The 19,573-nt window shown below is 42.3% G+C and overlaps 1 protein-coding gene across 1 annotated transcript in view; it reads left to right on the forward strand.

Annotated features, from left to right (window-relative positions):
- radil (Ras association and DIL domains) overlaps positions 1–19,573 on the forward strand; it is a 96,418-nt gene that overhangs the window by 72,872 nt on the left and 3,973 nt on the right. Inside the window, exons 9-11 of the mRNA XM_063058950.1 lie at positions 13,335–13,507; positions 15,307–15,457; positions 16,870–17,060. Coding sequence (XP_062915020.1) covers positions 13,335–13,507; positions 15,307–15,457; positions 16,870–17,060 — 515 coding nt within the window. The remainder of the gene's footprint in view (positions 1–13,334; positions 13,508–15,306; positions 15,458–16,869; positions 17,061–19,573) is intronic.

Below are 19,573 nucleotides of genomic sequence, written 5' to 3' on the forward strand. Positions count from 1 at the left end.
ATCTCTGTTCCTAGGAGTTAAATCTAGCTGATTCAGTCTATCTTTAACCCTGGAATGAAGATCTCCAAAGTTTAGCATTTTTTCATAATCTTTGTCATCCAATTGTTAACACAAAATATTTGTTTTATAAACATCCATCATGGCTGCTTTGCTCATGTACTTTATGCCTCTATTTTAAAGACCAGGATCTCAAATAATTTTATCCTTCCAGTGAACTGTTCGTATAAAACCTTAGAAGCCTCTGTTCTTCTCTTACTTTTAGAAGCGTGCTTACTAATTTACATCGTTTCTTCTCAATGTTCCTATCAAATATAGTAGTTCACATTTCTTGGCATTAAATTTCATCAGCTACCTATCTGCCTATTCCAGTATCCCTGAAGTTTGTGACATTCTCCTCACAGTCCATTTTGTCTCTAAATGTCTTGTCATCTGCAGATCTGAAAAATATTCTCAGTGATTCAGTTCACACATGGTAGTGTATTTTAACTGTGCCACAGAAGATTAAAATCTTGCTCTTGTCTTTTTTTCAATCTATTCACCAAGCAGTGTGTCAGGAAGTATTTCTGGATTACCAAAATCCTGCCTGTAAACTTCGGCAGTCTTGGCCTTGGCTAATAAATTTGTTGAGAGCTCAGTGTTGGAGAATGTTCTAGAAACAATAATTAGAGACAGAATTAACATTAACATGGACATTTATAGATCAATTAAAGAAAGCCAGCAAGGAATTATTAAAAGAAAATAAAAATAATTTTATAAATCTGGAAGCATTCAGCAGGTCAGGCAGCATCTGTTAAAGGAGAAATGATGATATTGTTTGCGGTCAAAGTAGTCCATGTTACAGATTTCCAGAGGCTGCAATCATTTGATTTTTCAGTTGTTAAAGGCAAGTTATACCTAACTAATTTATAGTAATAGCAACAGTGAGAATTACTAAAGAAAATGTGATTGCTGTGGCATTTTTTTTTACCTTAAAACTATGAACTATATGATTTAGCACTATGTAGATTTCCTCTGGGAGTTCCAGTTTTCTTCCACCTCTAAAATTATGTTGTTAGGTTAATTGACTGCTGTACATCACCCCTAGTGTAAATGGTGCAAGGAGAATTGGGTGGGTTAATGTACGTGTGGGGGGAAATAGGTTGCAGGAAAATGCCAGGGAATAGGATATAAAAGCCAACACAGACTTGATGGGCTGAATAACCCCCTATAACATAAGGGATTATGATTATTTCAGAACTGAGAAGATGAATAAAATATTTAGTTTTTAATTTGCATGATTTTCTCATTTGTCCAGGTGGTTTAATTGATAATTGGACTGCGTAATATAGATCAAGCTACACTAACTAAGGAAGTCCCAGATTTGATATCTACTGTGCATTGGTTCAGAATTTCTTAATTAATCATACTGATCATTCTTTTGACTATTAGCTTTAGCATTTCCTGAGTAGGAGGATAGATCTAGGAAAGCAAAAAATATTGGCAGATGTTCTTATGTTATAGGAGAAATTCAGAGTTCAGCAGAGGAGGACAAAGGGCTTAATTAGGAAGGGGAAAAAAGATTATGAGAGAAAACTGGCAGAGAACATAAAAACGGACTGTAAAAGCTTTTATAGATATGTAAAAAGGAAAAGACTGATAAAGACAAATGTAGGTCCCCTGCAAACAGAAACAGGTGAATTGATTATGGGGAGCAAGGACATGGCAGACCAATTGAATAATTACTTTGGTTCTGTCTTCACTAAGGAGGACATAAATAATCTTCCAGAAATAGTAAGGGACAGAGGGTCCAGTGAGATGGAGGAACTGAGCGAAATACATGTTAGTAGGGAAGTGGTGTTAGGTAAATTGAAGGGATTGAAGGCAGATAAATCCCCAGGGCCAGATGGTCTGCATCCCAGAGTGCTTAAGGAAGTGGCCCAAGAAATAGTGGATGCATTAGTGATAATTTTTCAAAACTCGTTAGATTCTGGACTAGTTCCTGAGGATTGGAGGGTGGCTAATGTAACCCCACTTTTTAAAAAAGGAGGGAGAGAGAAACCGGGGAATTATAGGCCGGTTAGCCTAACGTCGGTGGTGGGGAAACTGCTGGAGTCAGTTATCAAGGATGTGATAACAGCACATTTGGAAAGCGGTGAAATGATCGGACAAAGTCAGCATGGATTTGTGAAAGGAAAATCATGTCTGACGAATCTCATAGAATTTTTTGAGGATGTAACTAGTAGAGTGGATAGGGGAGAACCAGTGGATGTGGTATATTTGGATTTTCAAAAGGCTTTTGACAAGGTCCCACATAGGAGATTAGTGTGCAAACTTAAAGCACACGGTATTGGGGGTAAGGTATTGGTGTGGGTGGAGAATTGGTTAGCAGACAGGAAGCAAAGAGTGGGAATAAACGGGACCTTTTCAGAATGGCAGGCGGTGACTAGTGGGGTACCGCAAGGCTCAGTGCTGGGACCCCAGTTGTTTACAATATATATTAATGACTTGGATGAGGGAATTAAATGCAGCATCTCCAAGTTTGCGGATGACACAAAGCTGGGTGGCAGTGTTAGCAGTGAGGAGGATGCTAAGAGGATGCAGGGTGACTTGGATAGGTTGGGTGAGTGGGCAAACTCATGGCAGATGCAATTTAATGTGGATAAATGTGAAGTTATCCACTTTGGTGGCAAAAATAGGAAAACAGATTATTATCTGAATGGTGGCCGATTAGGAAAAGGGGAGGTGCAACGAGACCTGGGTGTCATTATACACCAGTCATTGAAAGTGGGCATGCAGGTACAGCAGGCGGTGAAAAAGGCGAACGGTATGCTGGCATTTATAGCGAGAGGATTCGAGTACAGGAGCAGGGAGGTACTACTGCAGTTGTACAAGGCCTTGGTGAGACCACACCTGGAGTATTGTGTGCAGTTTTGGTCCCCTAATCTGAGGAAAGACATCTTTGCCATAGAGGGAGTACAAAGAAGGTTCACCAGATTGATTCCTGGGATGGCAGGTCTTTCATATGAAGAAAGACTGGATGAACTGGGCTTGTACTCGTTGGAATTTAGAAGATTGAGGGGGGATCTGATTGAAACGTATAAGATCCTAAAGGGATTGGACAGGCTAGATGCGGGAAGATTGTTCCCGATGTTGGGGAGGTCTAGAACGAGGGGTCACAGTTTGAGGATAGAGGGGAAGCCTTTTAGGACCGAGGTTAGGAAAAACTTCCTCACACAGAGAGTGGTGAATCTGTGGAATTCTCTGCCACAGCAAACTGTTGAGGCCAGTTCATTAGCTATGTTTAAAAGGAAGTTAGATATGGCCCTTGTGGCTACAGGGGTCAGGGGGTATGGAGGGAAGGCTGGGTTCTGAGTTGGATGATCAGCCATGATCATAATAAATGGCGGTGCAGGCTCGAAGGGCCGAATGGCCTACTCCTGCACCTATTTTCTATGTTTCTATGTTGTGGTCTTTGTAAAGACCCTGTGACTCTTGCTGGGAAATAATGCATGGCTATTGTTGAAGACAGAATCAGAATCAATTATGATAGTTTATATAATCCGAATCCCTTCCTGATATGCTCTGCATACTTACTTTAATAAATAGCGAGGTGTTCCTTGCACTCGTGGAACATTTTACTGAAACAGTCAACAAAGGAGAGGGAAAATCGGCTATAGAATGTTACATGTTGGTTGATAGATTCTTGATTGGTCAGGGCATGAGGGGATACGGGGAGAAGGCAGGAGATTAGAGCTGAGAGGAAAATTGGATCAGTCATGATGAAATGGGAGAGCAGACTTGATGGGAAAATGACTCTCTTGGAATCTCATGACAGTGTTATCCAGGAAACTGCACCCAGGGCGTTAACAGGGAGAGGGTGATGTCCAGCAGAGTCAGTAAAACAGGCAAAAGCAGCACTCAGGTTTGAAGATATGGTGGGCCAGGTGCAATCTGGAAGAGGGGCCTCGGCACAGGCTTAAATGGGCCCATTTGGCAAAAGGCGACAACACAAAAGTAAAGGCGAGCTATGGTGGTGGAGGAAGTTCATCGACAGGAAGAGCAGATGAGGTATGCAAGAGCAGTGTCTTAGGCAAAAGAGGGACAGGTGGGAAAACATTGAGAAAAAATTCAGCTCGAAAGACTTGTGGGAAAAGGAAGGAAGAAAGATTAGCTTCTTTATAAGAGCTGTTTATGATGTTCTCCCAACACCCAAAAATCTGAACCAGTGGCTCGGTGAAGACCCAGCTTGTCCACTCTGTGGAAGAACAGCAAACCTCAAGCACATCCTCTTATCTTACAAAGTAAGCCTCACTCAAGGAAGATACACATGGAGGCACAACCAGGTCTTCAGATGTTTGGCATCCATTGTGGAAAAGCAAAGGCTGAATAACAACTCTAAGCCTCACATGACTGGAAGAACCACCATCCCCGTTGCCCGGCAATGACAGACAGTGCCACCCTCAGTGACACGGTTGCCTGCTCGTGACTGGAACATGGCTTTTGACCCCGGAGATGACCACTACCATCCTCAGACCAGATTTGGTCTTGCGGTCCAGCAGTCTGAAGGCTGTAGTAATCTCAGAGCTCATGGTGCCCTGGGAGGATGCAGTCTGCGAGGCGTATGAGTGGAAACATGTAAGATAGGCTGAGCTGGCCACGGATGTCAAGCAGCATGATGGAAGGTGCAGATTTTCCATCTGCCATCGGTGTAGAAGTTGGCTGCAGACGGTTTGTGGCTATTTCCATGGTCACATTTCTGAAGGGATTGGGAGTCCAAGGCCAGGGCCAGTGGCAAGCTGTAAAAGAACTCTCAGGGGCAGCCATGCGAAGCAGCCACTGGTTATGGATGAAGAGGAGTGACGGCAGCTGGGCCCTAAAATGACCCATGGGTAGCCAGATTTGAATGGAGATGCATGGGAGTCCGAGTCGCACGCAAGTCGAGAGCCTTCTGGAGATGTAATGGACGTAAACTAAAGAAACATCTAAGAGAGGTGCCCACCTGATGACCCCTGGGAAACACCTGCCACCCACCAAGCCCCACCTAAAGATCTGTATGCTATGACCCGAGTTAGGATCTGCTTATCAAAGGGATTGAAACATCTAGTCCTATGAGATTGAACTGCTCTGATATCTTATGGTCTTATCTTACATAAAAAGCAAAATAGTGACAAAGCTATAATCTCCACTCTAGTTTAAAGATATGTAACTGTTATATTTTCCATTTGCTTAAGGGAAAAATGTCAATATCATAAAGATGTGAGTGAGGACTTTAAAAAAATGTCGTCTTGGATATATATATTATCGAGCGAGCTATTAAAGCAGAATAGAAATTTCAAGCAAGTTACTAAAAAACAAATTGCCCAAAACAGAAACAAATTGAAAATGAAATACACCAGTGTGGCTTTAAGCATGTGTTATAGATAATGAAACATGGCTGATGTCTGAAGTTGGCCAAATTACCAAGCTTGCAGTGGCAATAAACCTGTTAGTTTCCAATTTATGCCTTAATGTCAATGTGAAATTGTCTATTTCCCATCCTGAATCCCTTGCAGTTCTTCCTTCAATTTCTTCTTGTGAAAGGATGTTGAAGTAAAACAGTTGACCAGTTCAGTCTGAGAAATGCACAAAACCAAAGCTTGCTGGAAACTGGGAGCTAAATCATAAGACAAAGGAGCAGAAGTCGTCCATTCGGCCCATTGAGTCTGCTCCGCCATTCTATCATGAGCTGATCCATTCTCCCATTTAGTCCCACTCCGCCGCCTTCTCACCACAACCTTTGATGCCCTGGCTACTCAGATACCTATCAATCTCTGCCTTAAATATACCCAATGACTTGACCTCCACTGCCACCCGTGGCAACAAATTCCACATATTCACCACCCTCTGGCTAAAAAAATTTCTTCGCATCTCTGTTCTGAATGGGCTCCCTTCAATCCTTAAGTCATGCCCTCTCGTACTAGACTCCCCCACCATGGGACACAACTTTGCCACATCCACTCTGTCCATGCCTTTCAACATTCAAAATGTTTCTATGAGGTCCCCCCTCATTCTTCTGAACTCCAAGGAGTACAGTCCAAGAGCGGTCAAGTGTCCTCATATGTTAACCCTCTCATTCCCGGAATCATTCTAGTGAATCTTCTCTGTACCCTCTCCAACATCATCAGCACATCATTTCTTAAATAGGGAGCCCAAAACTGCACAGAGTACTCCAAGTGAGGTCTTGCCAGTGCCTTATAGAGCCTCAACATCACTCCTATACTCTATTCCTCTAGAAATGAATGCCAACATTGCATTCGCCTTCTTCACCACCGACCCAACCTGGAGGTTAACCTTAAGGGTATCCTGCACGAGGACTCCCAAGTCCGGTCGCATCTCAGAACTTTGAATTCTCTTCCCATTTAAATAATAGTCTGCCAGTTTATTTCTTCTACCAAAGTGCATAACCATACACTTTCTAACATTGTATTTCATTCTCCCAATCTATCCAAGTCTCTTTGCAGACTGTCCATTTCCTCAGCACTACTAGCCCCTTCACCTATCTTTGTATCATCAACAAACTTAGTCACAAAGCCATCTATTCCATAATCCAAATCGTTGATGTACAACGTAAAAAGAAGTGGCCCAACACGGACCCCTGTGGAACACCATTGGTGACCGGAAGCCAACCAGAATGGGATCCCTTTATTCCCACTCTCTGTTTCCTGCCAATCAGCCAACGCTCAATCCACGTATGTAACTTCCCCGTAATTCCATGGGCTCTTATCTTGTTTAGCAGCCTCATGTGCGGCACCTTGTCAAAGGCCTTCTGAAAATCCAAATACACAACATCCACTGTATCTCCCTTTTCTAGCCTACTTGTAATTTCCTCAAAAAATTGCAATAGGTTTGTCAGGCAGGATTTTCCTTTAAGGAAACCATGCTGAGTTCTGCCTATCTTGTCATATGCTTCCAGGTACTCTGTAACCTCATCCTTGACAATCGACTCCAACAACTTCCCAACCACCAATGGCAAGCTAACAGGTCTATAATTTCCTTTTTGCTTCCTTACCCCCTTCTTAAATAGCGGAGCGACATTTGCAATCTTCCAGTCCTCCAGAACCATGCCAGAATCTATTGACTTTTGAAAGATCATTGCTAATGCCTCCGCAATCTCCACAGCTACTTCCTTCAGAACATGAGGGTGCATTCCATCTGGTCCAGGAGATTTATCTACCTTTAGACTATTCAGCTTCCTGAGTACTTTCTCTGTCGTAATTGTGACTGTGCACACTTCTCTTTCGTGCCACCCTTGAGTGTCCGGTATACTGCTGATGTCTTCCTCAGTGAAGACTGATGCAGAATACTGGTTCAGTTCCTCCGCCATCTCCTTATCTCCCGTTACAATTTCTCCAGCATCATTTTCTATCGGTCCTATATCTACTCTCCCCTGTCTTTCACTCTTTATATACCTGAAAATGCTTTTAGTATCCTCTTTGATATTATTTACTAGCTTCCTTTCATAGTTCATCTTTTCCCTCTTAATGACCTTCTTAGTTTACTTTGGTAAGCTTTTAAAAACATCCCAATCCTCTGTCTTCCCACTAATTTTTGCTTCCTTGTATGCCCTCTCCTTTGCTTTAACTTTGGCTTTGACTTCTCTCGTCAGCCACCGTTGCATCCTTTTTTCCATTTGAAAATTTCTTCTTTTTTGGAATATATCTGTTTTGCACCTTCCTCACTTCTCGCATAAACTCCAGCCACTGCTGCTCTGCCATCCTTCCCACCAGTGTCCCTTTCCAGTCAACTTTGGCCAGTTCCTCTCTCATGCCACTGTAATTTCCTTTACTCCACTGAAATACCGACACATCGGATTTCGGCTTCTCTTTCTCAAATTTCACAGTGAACTCAATCATGTTATGATCACTGCCTCCTAAGGGTTCCTTCACCTCTACCTCTCTAATCACCTCTGGTTCATTATACAATACCCAATCCAGTACAGCTGATCCCCTTGTGGGCTCAACAACAGGCTGTTCTAAAATACCATCTCGTAGACTTTCTACAAATTCTCTGTCTTGAGATCTGATTTTCCCAATCCACTCACATGTTAAAATCCCCCACAATTATCATAACACTGCCCTTCTGACAAGCCTTTTCTATTTCCTGTTGTAATTTGTAGTCCACATCACTGCAGCTGTTAGGAGGCCTGTATATAACTGCCATCAGGGTCCTTTTACCCCTGCGATTTCTTAGCTCAACCCATAAAGATTCTGTACCATCCGATCCTATGTCACTCTTTTTAATGATTTAATATTATTTCTTACCAATAAAGCCAAGCCACCCCCCTCTGCCTACCTGTCTGTCCTTTTGATACACTGTGTATCCTTGGATGCTCAGCTCCCAGAGACATGCATCCTTTAGCCACATCTCAGTGATGGCTACAATATCATACCTGCCAATCCGTAGCTGTATGACAAGATCATCCACCTTATTCCTTATGCTGCGTGCATTTAAGTATAACACCTTAAGTCCAGTATTTGGTACTTTTTGCTTTGATTGCTCTGCAACTTTATTGCATGTCGCCTGCCTGTCCTTCCTGACATCTTTACTGCTCACTATCTTAGATTTATTTCTGTTTTCCCCCTCCTCCGCTCTATCATTCCAGTTCCTATTCCCCTGCCAAATTAGATTAAACCCTCCCTAACAGCTCTATTAAACCTTACCGCCAGGATATTGGTCCCCTTCGGGTTCAGGTGTAACCCATACTTTTCGAACAGGTCATACTTCCCCCAGAAGAGATCCCAATTATCCAAGAATCTGAAGCCCTGCCCCCTGCACCAGTCTCTCAGCCACGCATTCATCTGCCTGATCCTACTATTCTTGCCCTCACTAGCACGTGGCACAGGTAGCAATCCTGAGATTACTACCCTGGAGGTCCTGCTTCTCAGCTTCCTTCCTAACTCCCGGAAATCTCTCTTCAGGACCTCCTCCCTTTTTCTATCTATGTCATTGGTACCAACATGTACCAAGACAGCTGGCTGCTCGCCCTCTCCCTTCAGAATATTCTGGACCCAATCTGAGACATCCCGTACCTTGGCACCTGGGAGGCAATACACCATGCGGGTATCTCTATCAGGCTCACAGAATCTCCTGTCTGTTCCCCTGACTATGGAATCCCCTATGACTACTGCATTTCTCTTCTCCCTCCTTCCCTCCTGCACAACAGTGCCAGGCTCAGTGCCAGAGACCGAGTCACCGTGGGTGACGCCTGTCAGATCATCCCCCTCAACAGCATCCAAAATGAGATACCTGTGGCTGAGGGGGGCAGCCACAGGGGTGCTCTCCACTATCTGGGCATTTTCCTTCCCTCTCCTGGCAGTTACTCAGTTTTCTGTCCCCTGTAGCCTAGGGATGACTACCTCCCTGTAGCCTGTCTATCACCTCTTCACTTTCCCTGATAAGCAGTAGGTCATCAAGCTGCAGCTCCAGATCCCTAACACGGTCTCTGAGGAGCTGCATCTCGGTGCACCGGGCGCAGATGTGGCCATCAGGGAGGCTGGAGGTCTCCCAGGATTCCCACATCTGACACCCTGAACAAAGCACTAACCCTGCAGGCATGTTACGTAATTCTACAGGAATGAAACCAGGAAAAATAAGTCTACTCACCCACCTAGATTATGAGATCACTCAGTCCTTTTATTGTCATTTAGAAATGCATACATGCATTAAGAAATGATACAATGTTTCTCCGGAGTGCTATCACAGTAAACAGGACAAACCAAAGACTAACACTGACAGAACCACATAATTATAACATATAGTTACTGCAGTGCAAAGCAATACCATAATTTGATGAAGAACAAACCATGGGCGCGGTAAATAAAGTCTCAAAAGTCCCCAAGTCGATCGACTCCTGAGTCCCCGAGTAATTTTTAAGGCATCCGTTAGTCTTGCGAGACCATGGATCTGCGCCTGGAGAGTCTTCACTCTCCAGGGCGCAGGCCTGGGCAAGGTTGTATGAAAGACCAGCAGTTGCCCATGCTGCAAGTCTCCCCTCTCCACGACACCGATGTTGTCCAAAGGAACGGCATTAGGACCCATACAGCTTGGCACTAGTGTCGTCGCAGAGCAATGTGTGATTAAGTGCCTTGCTCAAGGACACAACACGTTGCCTTGGCTGGGGCTCTAACTCACGACCTTCAGGTCACTAGTCCAATGCCTTAACCACTTGGCCACATGCCCTCACCGAGTCCCCGATAACAGGCGGCAAAAGGGAGAAACTCCCTGCTATAAACCTCCAGGCACCATCAACTTGCCGATGCCTTGGAAGCAGCTGACCACAGCCGACACTGAGTCCATCTGTCCGAAAAGTTCGAGCTTCCGACCAGCCTCTCCGATACAGCCTCCCGAGCACCATCTTCTGCTGAGCGCCTTCGACTTCGCCCCGGCCGCTGAAACACACAAAGCCGAGGATTTTGGGGCCTTCTGCTCCGAAGATTCTGGTTACCACACAGTAGCAGCGGCAGCGAAGCGGGCATTTTAGAAGTTTTCCAGATGTTCCTCCGTACTGTCACGTCCATCTCCATGAAATCAGAATTGTGCACGGTCCCCTACTTGACAGATAATAGACATCACCACCGAAGTGGCTGCGCGTGCTACCATCGCGCTGCCATTTTCTCCTCCGCCAAACACGCAAAGTTTTTAAACCATTAGCTGTGTGAGCCCTGCTGTTCCTCTGTCTGTCCAGGTCGATTCGCCAAGGGGAAGAAAAAGAGTTGGTGTCTTGCTCTCGCCTCTTCCCGTTACCGCCTAAGCCAGTTGAGCCAAAGCCCTACACTCTGCTGCTACTCACTCCACTGCCCACTCTGACCGCTGCCTGCTGTATAGGGTGGTCTCCTTTTTAAACTCTCCGTGCTGTCCTGTCTACGTCGCGTGCCTGCACAGTCTCATCCTTCTTGTACTCTAAGAAGTTTTAAAAAAAACTGCCTTCCTTCAGATTTTAGCTCTCGCGCTGCTCTTCTTGTCCTGTAGAAGCTGCAATAAGCCACTTAATGAGTCACTATAGTTTCTATCCCACTTGATATTTAACTATTTGGAGAAGAAATTTAGGAAAAAAAAAACAACATAGCTGTAATTTATTGAAGTATTCATCAACTTGAAGATGGGTTTAAGAATGAATGAATGCTCATTTTGACTGACAAAACGTGGAGGAACCATTATCAACTCCCGCAATCCCCCAATGACCCTGTGATTTCAGTCTCCAAGGCTGACACGTGAGCATACTTCAGGAGGATGAGCCCACGGAAAGCATCGGCCCAGATGGGGTACCTGACCAAGTACTAAAGAACTGTGCTGATCAACTAGCTGGAGTGTTCAATGATATCTTTAACCTCTCACTTCAGCAGTCTGAAGTACCCACCTGCTTCAAGCAGATGATCTTTATGCCGGTGTCTAAGAAGACTGTGGTGACCTGCCTCAGTGACTATCATCCAGTAGCACTTACATCCACAGTGATGAGGTGTTTTAAGAGTCTGGCGATGAAACATATCAACTCCTGCCTGACAAGCGTCTTGGATCTACTCCAATTTACCCACCAGAACAATTTGGCTCTTCACTCAGCCCTGGAACATCTGGACAGAAAAGATGCACATATTAGGATGTCTTTATCGACTACAGCTCAACATTTGATAATATCATCCCCACAAAACTAATCAATAAACTTCAAGACCTTGGCTTCAATACCTCCTTGTGCAATTGGATTCTCAATTTCCTCACTCCAGTCAGTTGGGAGTGCCAGCAACATCTCTTCGACAATCTCCATCAGCACCGCTCTCCACTCTTCCTGTTCTATACTTATGACTGTGTGGCTAAGCACAGTTCCAATGTCACATTCAAATTTGCTGATGACACTACTGTCATAGACCAAATCAAAGGTGGTGACAAATCAGCATGTAAGGAGATTGAAAATCTAGCTGAGTGGTGCCACAACAACAGCCTCTCACTCAACGTCAGCAAGACCAAGGAGCTGATTATTCACTTCAGAAGGAGAAAGAAACCAGAGGTCTATAGGCCAGTCCTCATCAGAGGATCAGAGGTGAAAAGTGTCAAACTTCTTCAGCTCTGTGGTGCAGAGTTATATTGACTGGTCACATCACAGCATGATATGGAAACACCAAAGGCCTTGAAAGGAAATTCTTACAAAAAGTAGTGGATGTGGCCCAGGCCATCACAGGTAAATCCCTCCCCACAATTGAACATATCTACAGAGTTTTGTTGCAGGAAAGCAGCATCCATCATCAGGACCCCCACTACCCAGAACATGCTCTCTTCTTACTGCACCATCAGGAAGGTGGTGCAGGAACCTCAGGACTCTCATCACCGGCCTCAAGAACAGCTATTACCTGTCAACCATCAGGCTCTTGAATCGAAGGGGATAACTTCACTTGCCCTTCACTGACCTATGGACTCACTTTCTAAGACGTCAACTCATGTTCTCTGTTTATTGCTGATTTTTGTTTTGGTAGATGCGTGCAGTTTGTTGTCTTTTGCACACTGGTTGAATGCCCAGTTGGTGCGGTCTTTCACTGACTCTATTATAGATTCATTGAGTATGCCTGCACAAAAATGAATCTCAGGGTTGTATATGGTGAGATTTCTGTACTTTGATAATAACTTACTTTGAACTTTCAATATGGAAAAATGCAGTTAGCCAAACAAGAGTTCAAAAAAACGGAATTCATAACTTCTCAGGTATAGTAATTTTCTTTTCAGATTTTCCTTGTAATAAATAGAAACATCGTTTATTTTTGCTGCGGATAATTTAGAATATGCTCTTTCTAGCTGCAAACCTTGATGTGTGTGTGCCTCAATTGGGAAATATTGTATAATTATAGAAACATATCTCAGACTTTTCATGTTATATAATATAAAATACTTCTTTATAATCTTGCAGAGCTGAAAGAGATGGTGTTCTTTCTTTTACCATGTCAGATTAACAATTTTAAAGATAGAAAGCTGTTCTTGGTGTACAAAATTCTCATGAGACATGTATCGACTTGCAGAGTTAATATTTTTCATACATGTCTTAAAATTAACAGTGCAGAGGATATTTTGTAGGCAATAACAGGCTACCGCGTGAGGTTGGAGAAGATATGCATGGTTGACTGAATGTAATCAAATTATTATCCTACAGGTTTATCCAGATTTATTTCCCTGCCAGAATGTTGTCACTAAGAGCAGAGTTAATAACAAATGTTCTATTTCACTGCACTGTTACCGATCAACTTGAAAAGCACCATGTCCACAGAGTGTACAGTTAAAATGGCAGGACTGCAGAGGTGATGGCTGATAATCTGTTTGTTTTTTTTTAAATTGCACAGGCTCAAGGCAGCATTTTTTTCACTGGTCCAAGGGGAAACAGATGCAAGCCAGTTTCCATCTGTTGCTGGAGTGGATACAAAATGTAGGAATGGGGAACATTGCAGATGAATTTTTCTTCAAATTCAGTAGTGCTGTAAAGCTTCTGGCTATACCAGTGTCCAATCTTATGCAGGTAATGAAATCAATTAACATACTTACCATTTGCACCACATTGTAATAGACCAGGGTGATCTACAACAATTTAAGCTACTTTTTTATAATAAGGATTTCAAAGTGTCGGTAGCTGAACTACTAAAAAAAAGACAATACAACCAAAGAAACAGAACCTATTACTTACAGCAGGCAAGTTCTATTGATGTGATTGCATCTGGTGTATTCAGTGCGACCAAAGCAACAAAATGTGCTTCCATTCCCCAAATTTTTGCGGCAGAGTAATATTTACATAAAGATGACTTTCTCTCACTAAGTTAAGCAAGAGGATGTATTATCACAAACAAGAGAAAATCTGCAGATTCTGAAAATCTGAGCAACACACACAAAATGCTGGAGGAACTCAGAAAGCCAGGCAGCATCTAGGAAAAGAGTACAGTCGACATTTTGGACCAAAACCCTTCAGCAGGACGTACTGGCTTTATTTAATAGGTACATTTAATGTCAGAGAAATGTATACAATATACATCCTGAAATTCTTTTTCTTCACAAACATCCATGAAAATAGAGGAGTGCCCCAAAGAATGAATGACAGTTAAATATTTGAACCCCCAAAGCCCCCCCCAGCTCCCCCTCCCACGCATAAGCAGCAGCAAGGCAATGACCCCCCCCCCACCAGCAAAAAAGGTCACTATTCACATATAAGCCTCTGCACTGTTAGTAATTAATAGGGGCTTTAGGAGCATTTTAAGACCAGCGTTGCATACCTCTAAAAATTGGTCTTATCACACTTGTTATCAGTTCTTGAAAATCTAATGAGTAAAGAGTTTTTTTTTGATTTATCTAATAAATATGAAAGCTTTCAAACTATAGGAAAATATGGCAACATCTGAGAAAACCATAATTTTTCTCCCTGAAGCAGAGATTGTGTGGCAGAGATTTAATACATGTTCAAATTACGCCAGGTTTAGATGGAGTAAATAGAGGGAAACATTCCCATTAAGAGTGGTGAATGACATGGCTTTAGAGTTATTGGCAAAACATCCAGACAATATATGAGAAAACTGTTTCACTTAGCAAGAGGATATACCACTCCCTCCCCCCCATTGTCTATAAAGAGTCTGTACATATTCCCCATGACCCTATGGGTTTCCTCCGGGTGCTCCAGTTTCCTCCGCAGTCCAAAGGTGTACCAGTTGGTAGGTTAATTGGTAATTGTAAATTGTTCTGTGATTAGGCTACGGTCAAACTGGGGATTGCTGGGCACCGTGGCTCGAAGGGTCGGAATGGCCTATTCCGCACTGTATCTCAATAAATAAGTGAACATTTGGAATGAAATTTTGATGGTTGTATTTTCAATTGTGTGTTTCAAAAGGGTTTTTGATAAATATTTGAAAGCATTAATTTGCCACGCTGTGAGGAACGAGCAGGGTAACGAGATTTATTGGATTACTCTACAAAGAACTAGTAAAGAGTTGATGTGCCATAGTGTCTCCAGTGATAACTATCCTGTGATTCTTGGAAAAGAATTTGCAATTTCTTGCACTGAGGTACCAGTTATCCATAATTTAGTTTACATTTTTTGCTAAATATGATTTTATCATAGAAAATACTCTGAGATGTACATTCTGATACATCCAGGCCTCTAAAGATTTCCTCAGATGCAATTTATGGAATAAAGATAATAGTGATTCAGGAATGTCAGGAGATATTGTAATAATTGCCATCAATATAGTAACTATTGTGCTATCCAAAACATACACGCTGTGTTCAACATCATTCTCTCTGTGTTGATTTATACGACGTCATATTTTGTTACAGTGCAACTGGAGTTGCCTCAGGAGAGAATTCCCAGCCTTAAACCCATCCCAGCTTCTTCACATACTTACACACTACCATGCGGCAGCTGGAGTGGATCACATAGCAGCATGGCAGCCAAGTACTGAGGAGAGGGCAAAATTGTACAAAACGGGTAAGGTCATAGTTGTAGCAGAGAAGCAAAAATTGTGCTAATAAATTTAAAAATAAATATTTCAGAGATTTTCTACACCAATAAAAAAATGGAAAATACCAAAATAGTTGTCTTTGCCACCATACAAGATTCTAGTTTGGTTCCATTGAAAAGGATGGATGTCTGCAAAGAAATTTAAAAACCTATGAAAGTAATACATTTATATTGTTTTTGAAAATCATAATGGTCCATAAATGAGGCAAGCAATCTGTGAAAATCTTTGTGAATTTAGTCTGCATGTTGGATCATTTGTTTCCTAGGCAGCGAATTCGCTACAACGAGTATTCCAGTGGTTTTCCTGGCCAAGAATTGTCTGTCCTAAGTCTGCTAAACCGGGAGTATGTTTGGAATGTTGATCTTTTGCCCCCATTAGCCCATAAAAGTATGAAATAAATGATGCTCGTTGAAGAATTAACTGGGATCATACAGTAGTTGCAGGATTTTTGTATGTATATCTGATGCAAGCATATCTGCTTTTGATGTTTCAGTTATGATGCCTACTGTTTGCAAATGGGAAATATTTTGAGGTGGTGCAGGCACTTACGAAATTGACTGGGCCTAATTTCCACAATATAGATAATCACCACCAGTCATAAGCCTGTGATCTTAGCATTCCAAGTTCAATGGTGGCACGATCTCATTATGATGAGGAACAGGCTGATTTTCATTTTGTTCCCAGAGTCAGTAGTTCAATACTATAAGATGCACCTTGATAACACAATTAAAATGGATATTTTTTCACTGCTGATTGGTTTGTCTTTCTTCCTCCTCTCCGTGTCACTTCCTGTAGAAGAAAATTATTGTTAGTGATTATTTTCAGACTTACAGTATTGAATACTGATAAGTACCACTCTTCAAAATCATCTCAATCTGTTACGGCATTGCCTCGTGCTACTCTGTAAAGGGAATTCCTGTTCATATTCACTGTGTTGAAGGAGATCACACCTCCATGAGTCTACATTGACTCAGGAGGAGCGTTCAGCTTTCCATTACGCTGGCTTTGTCTAAGTGTAATCCAGCCAGCTACCTGCAGCATTCCTGGCTCTCAACACACGGCAAATGCAACAAAATTTTCCTGTGTCATTCCTAGTTCTTTTGCAAAACAACGTCATCCTGTGTCCTCAAATTCTTCTTCCATTACCATTTTTCATCAGCTAAGATGAGGCACACTGGTCCATTCCCCAAAAACCATCAGTGTGAGGCCACAGGAAAGTATTTTGGGTGCCCTGGAAAAAAGTCTGTACACCATCGACAAAAAACAGATCCTGGCCAGGCTGTGATAATCATAATCTGAAAAATAAATGATATAAGAGTGAAGTTTAATTGTTTCTCTTCTTAATGTAATGAGCCTCCGTATATTTTCTTCTCCACAGAGGATATTCTGTTGAGTTTTGATCAGTATCCTCCTCTGGTGCTGCCAACTAGTAATTTTAAGGTGGATATAGATGCAGAGACTGTAGATGACAACATGTACAGACACCTGTTGTATATACGTCACTTTCTTTGGAGCCTGCGCACTAAATGCCAGTCAACCAACAGATGTGTTACAGCCAGTGAATTTCAGGTAATAAAGAAAATGTTACTGGCACTCCAAGGACAACTCTGTATCTTTCATCTACAAAAATTGTATAGCATGATGCAAACTGAGAAAATCTCAATATTCTCTTGCATTTACACAAGTTTCCCCAAGTGCAAAGAGGATATTATGAAACTGAAAGAGGGCACAGGCTCGTTGAAGAGTTAGGCAAGAGACAGATGAAATTTAATGCAGAGAAAGGAGAAATAACACATATTAGAAATAATGTAATAAGGGACCAATCTCTTGCCTCAAATGTGCTCAGAGTAGAGAGATTGCTTCAGGAGTTTGGTATCAGGCATATAAATGATGCTTGCTACATGAATGAGTCACAGATGTCTTTGAGCTCAATGAATAATCAAGTTCAAGTTTATTGGCATTGCATGTATACCTCCAAATGAAACAACATTCCTCCAGACCAAGGTGCACAACACATTACATATAACTCATACACAACAGAGTATATTACCACGAATATATTGACAAATAATAAGGTGCATTTACAGCACAAGTTTAAAAAGTAAACAGTATAATGCTACTGATGCTTCATACAGGGTGAGACCTAGGTGGTGGCAAGGAGTTCAGTAGTCTCTTGGCCTGGAGAAAGAAGATGTTTCCCCTCTTAGCAGTCCTTGTCCTGATGGTAGGGGTCAAAGAGATGTATGGACAGATGGGAGAGATCACTGATAATGCTAAGGGAACCCTGTACACAGCACTCAGGGTAAGTATCTCAGATAGGTGGAAATGAAACCCTGTTGATCCCCTCAGTAGTCCTCACAGTTCTTTGTTGGGTGTTGTGGTCAGATGCTTTGCAATTCCCATACTAGATGGTGATGCAGCAGGTCAGGACACTCTCAATGGTGCTTCTGCAAAAATTGGTTAGAATGGGGGTGAGGGGGCCTTGCTTGCCTCAGTGATGCTCAACCACTGACATGGATCCCATTCCGCAATTTGATGATTGAGGTCAAAGTGACACTGGTTCTGGAGAAGAAGTAACACAAGTTGAATATATTTTTTAATCTTGTAAATAAGCTCCATTCCAGCAAAGTGCTTGTTGGAAGTGAGATGCAGTGTTACACTGAGGATGTCATGGTTTTTCGAACAGTAGCATCCTTGTTTGATCCCAGTCTGTACTGGGCTTGGGTCAATGTGAATCTGCTGGTGAGAATCATAGGGTGCAAGCCATCATGTAGTAGACATAGATGGGAATGAATATCTGTCAAAGATGAACTTGTGGCTGTATCAATGCACATATTCATCACAGTATTTTTGAACGAGGAGGCCACTAGTGTTTTGTTGGTAGCTGCATCTGCAAGAGTAAAGACTATTTAAGATATCAGACTTCACATCATTACCCTCAAGTCTAGTGCATGGGTGATACTCCATCAGGATTGTCCTATACTTATGCCCTCTTGGACCTGTGCCAAAATGAGGATTACCAGTAATTGCCTTCTCAAGAGGCTTACACACCAGTGCAACATTACCTATTCACTGGCACTTAAAACATAAGGGCATCTTCAAAAGACATTCTAAGGCTGGCTGGCTTTCACCAAAGCCATAACAAGACCTCCCACATTTTCTATCCATTAAACTCACAGCCATCCTGCCTTTTGTATTCTTATACCTCCTGGTTTCTCCTGAAAGTGTTTCTCACATTGATATGATTTGGTCTCAAAGAGGACACCACCATAATTCCTGCTATTTGGGACTTTCTGCTTGTGCCCCAGTCAAAACTGGTTTATTTATCAGTGCAAACATGAGGAGATCTGCAGATGCTGGAATTTCAAGCAAGACACATAAAAGTTGCTGGTGAACACAGCAGGCCAGGCAGCATCGTTAGTCCTGACGAAGGGTCTCGGCCTGAACTGTCGACTGTACCTCTTCCTAGAGATGCTGCCTGGCCTGCTGCGTTCACCAGCAACTTTGATGTGTGTTGCTTTATTTATCAAGTGCTCTTTCCAGGCACATAGCTGTTCTGCACATTTCCTCAAATATAAGATCCACATATCAAACAGCTTTGATTTAATTTTGTCATTTGACAACTCTAATCAAACCCAGTTAACAAAATAAATGTCTTAAAGCTGCCCTTAAGCAGGCGATAATTCCAGTTCTTGTACCTGGCTGCATATACCGAATGTGTTACTCAAGAATTAAGCAACCTGGATTAAAATCTCCATTTACAATCTCACCATATCCTCATAGGAGATCTTATCAGTGCTGCTATTAAACTTACAAGCATTTTTACCTTTATGTCCTACTACCAATATTAATTTCCTTTTTTTACATATGGCCACCTGTCTATGTTTTGTGCCATGTCCTAGGACCTTGAAAATATCATTTGCACTTGGCGTAGTCTCCAATTGCTCGACCATCTGGAGCTTCTAGTCTGCTTTCCCTCACACTTAGTTACTGTCTTCTCGTTGTAAAAATTTAATTACTTAAGAAAATCTGAACAGAGTTGTGCATAACGCAGACTTCATGGAAACAATTTACACATTGAA

Source organism: Mobula hypostoma, chromosome 9 (genome assembly GCF_963921235.1).
Source record: "Mobula hypostoma chromosome 9, sMobHyp1.1, whole genome shotgun sequence".
NCBI classification, from domain to species: domain Eukaryota; kingdom Metazoa; phylum Chordata; class Chondrichthyes; order Myliobatiformes; family Myliobatidae; genus Mobula; species Mobula hypostoma.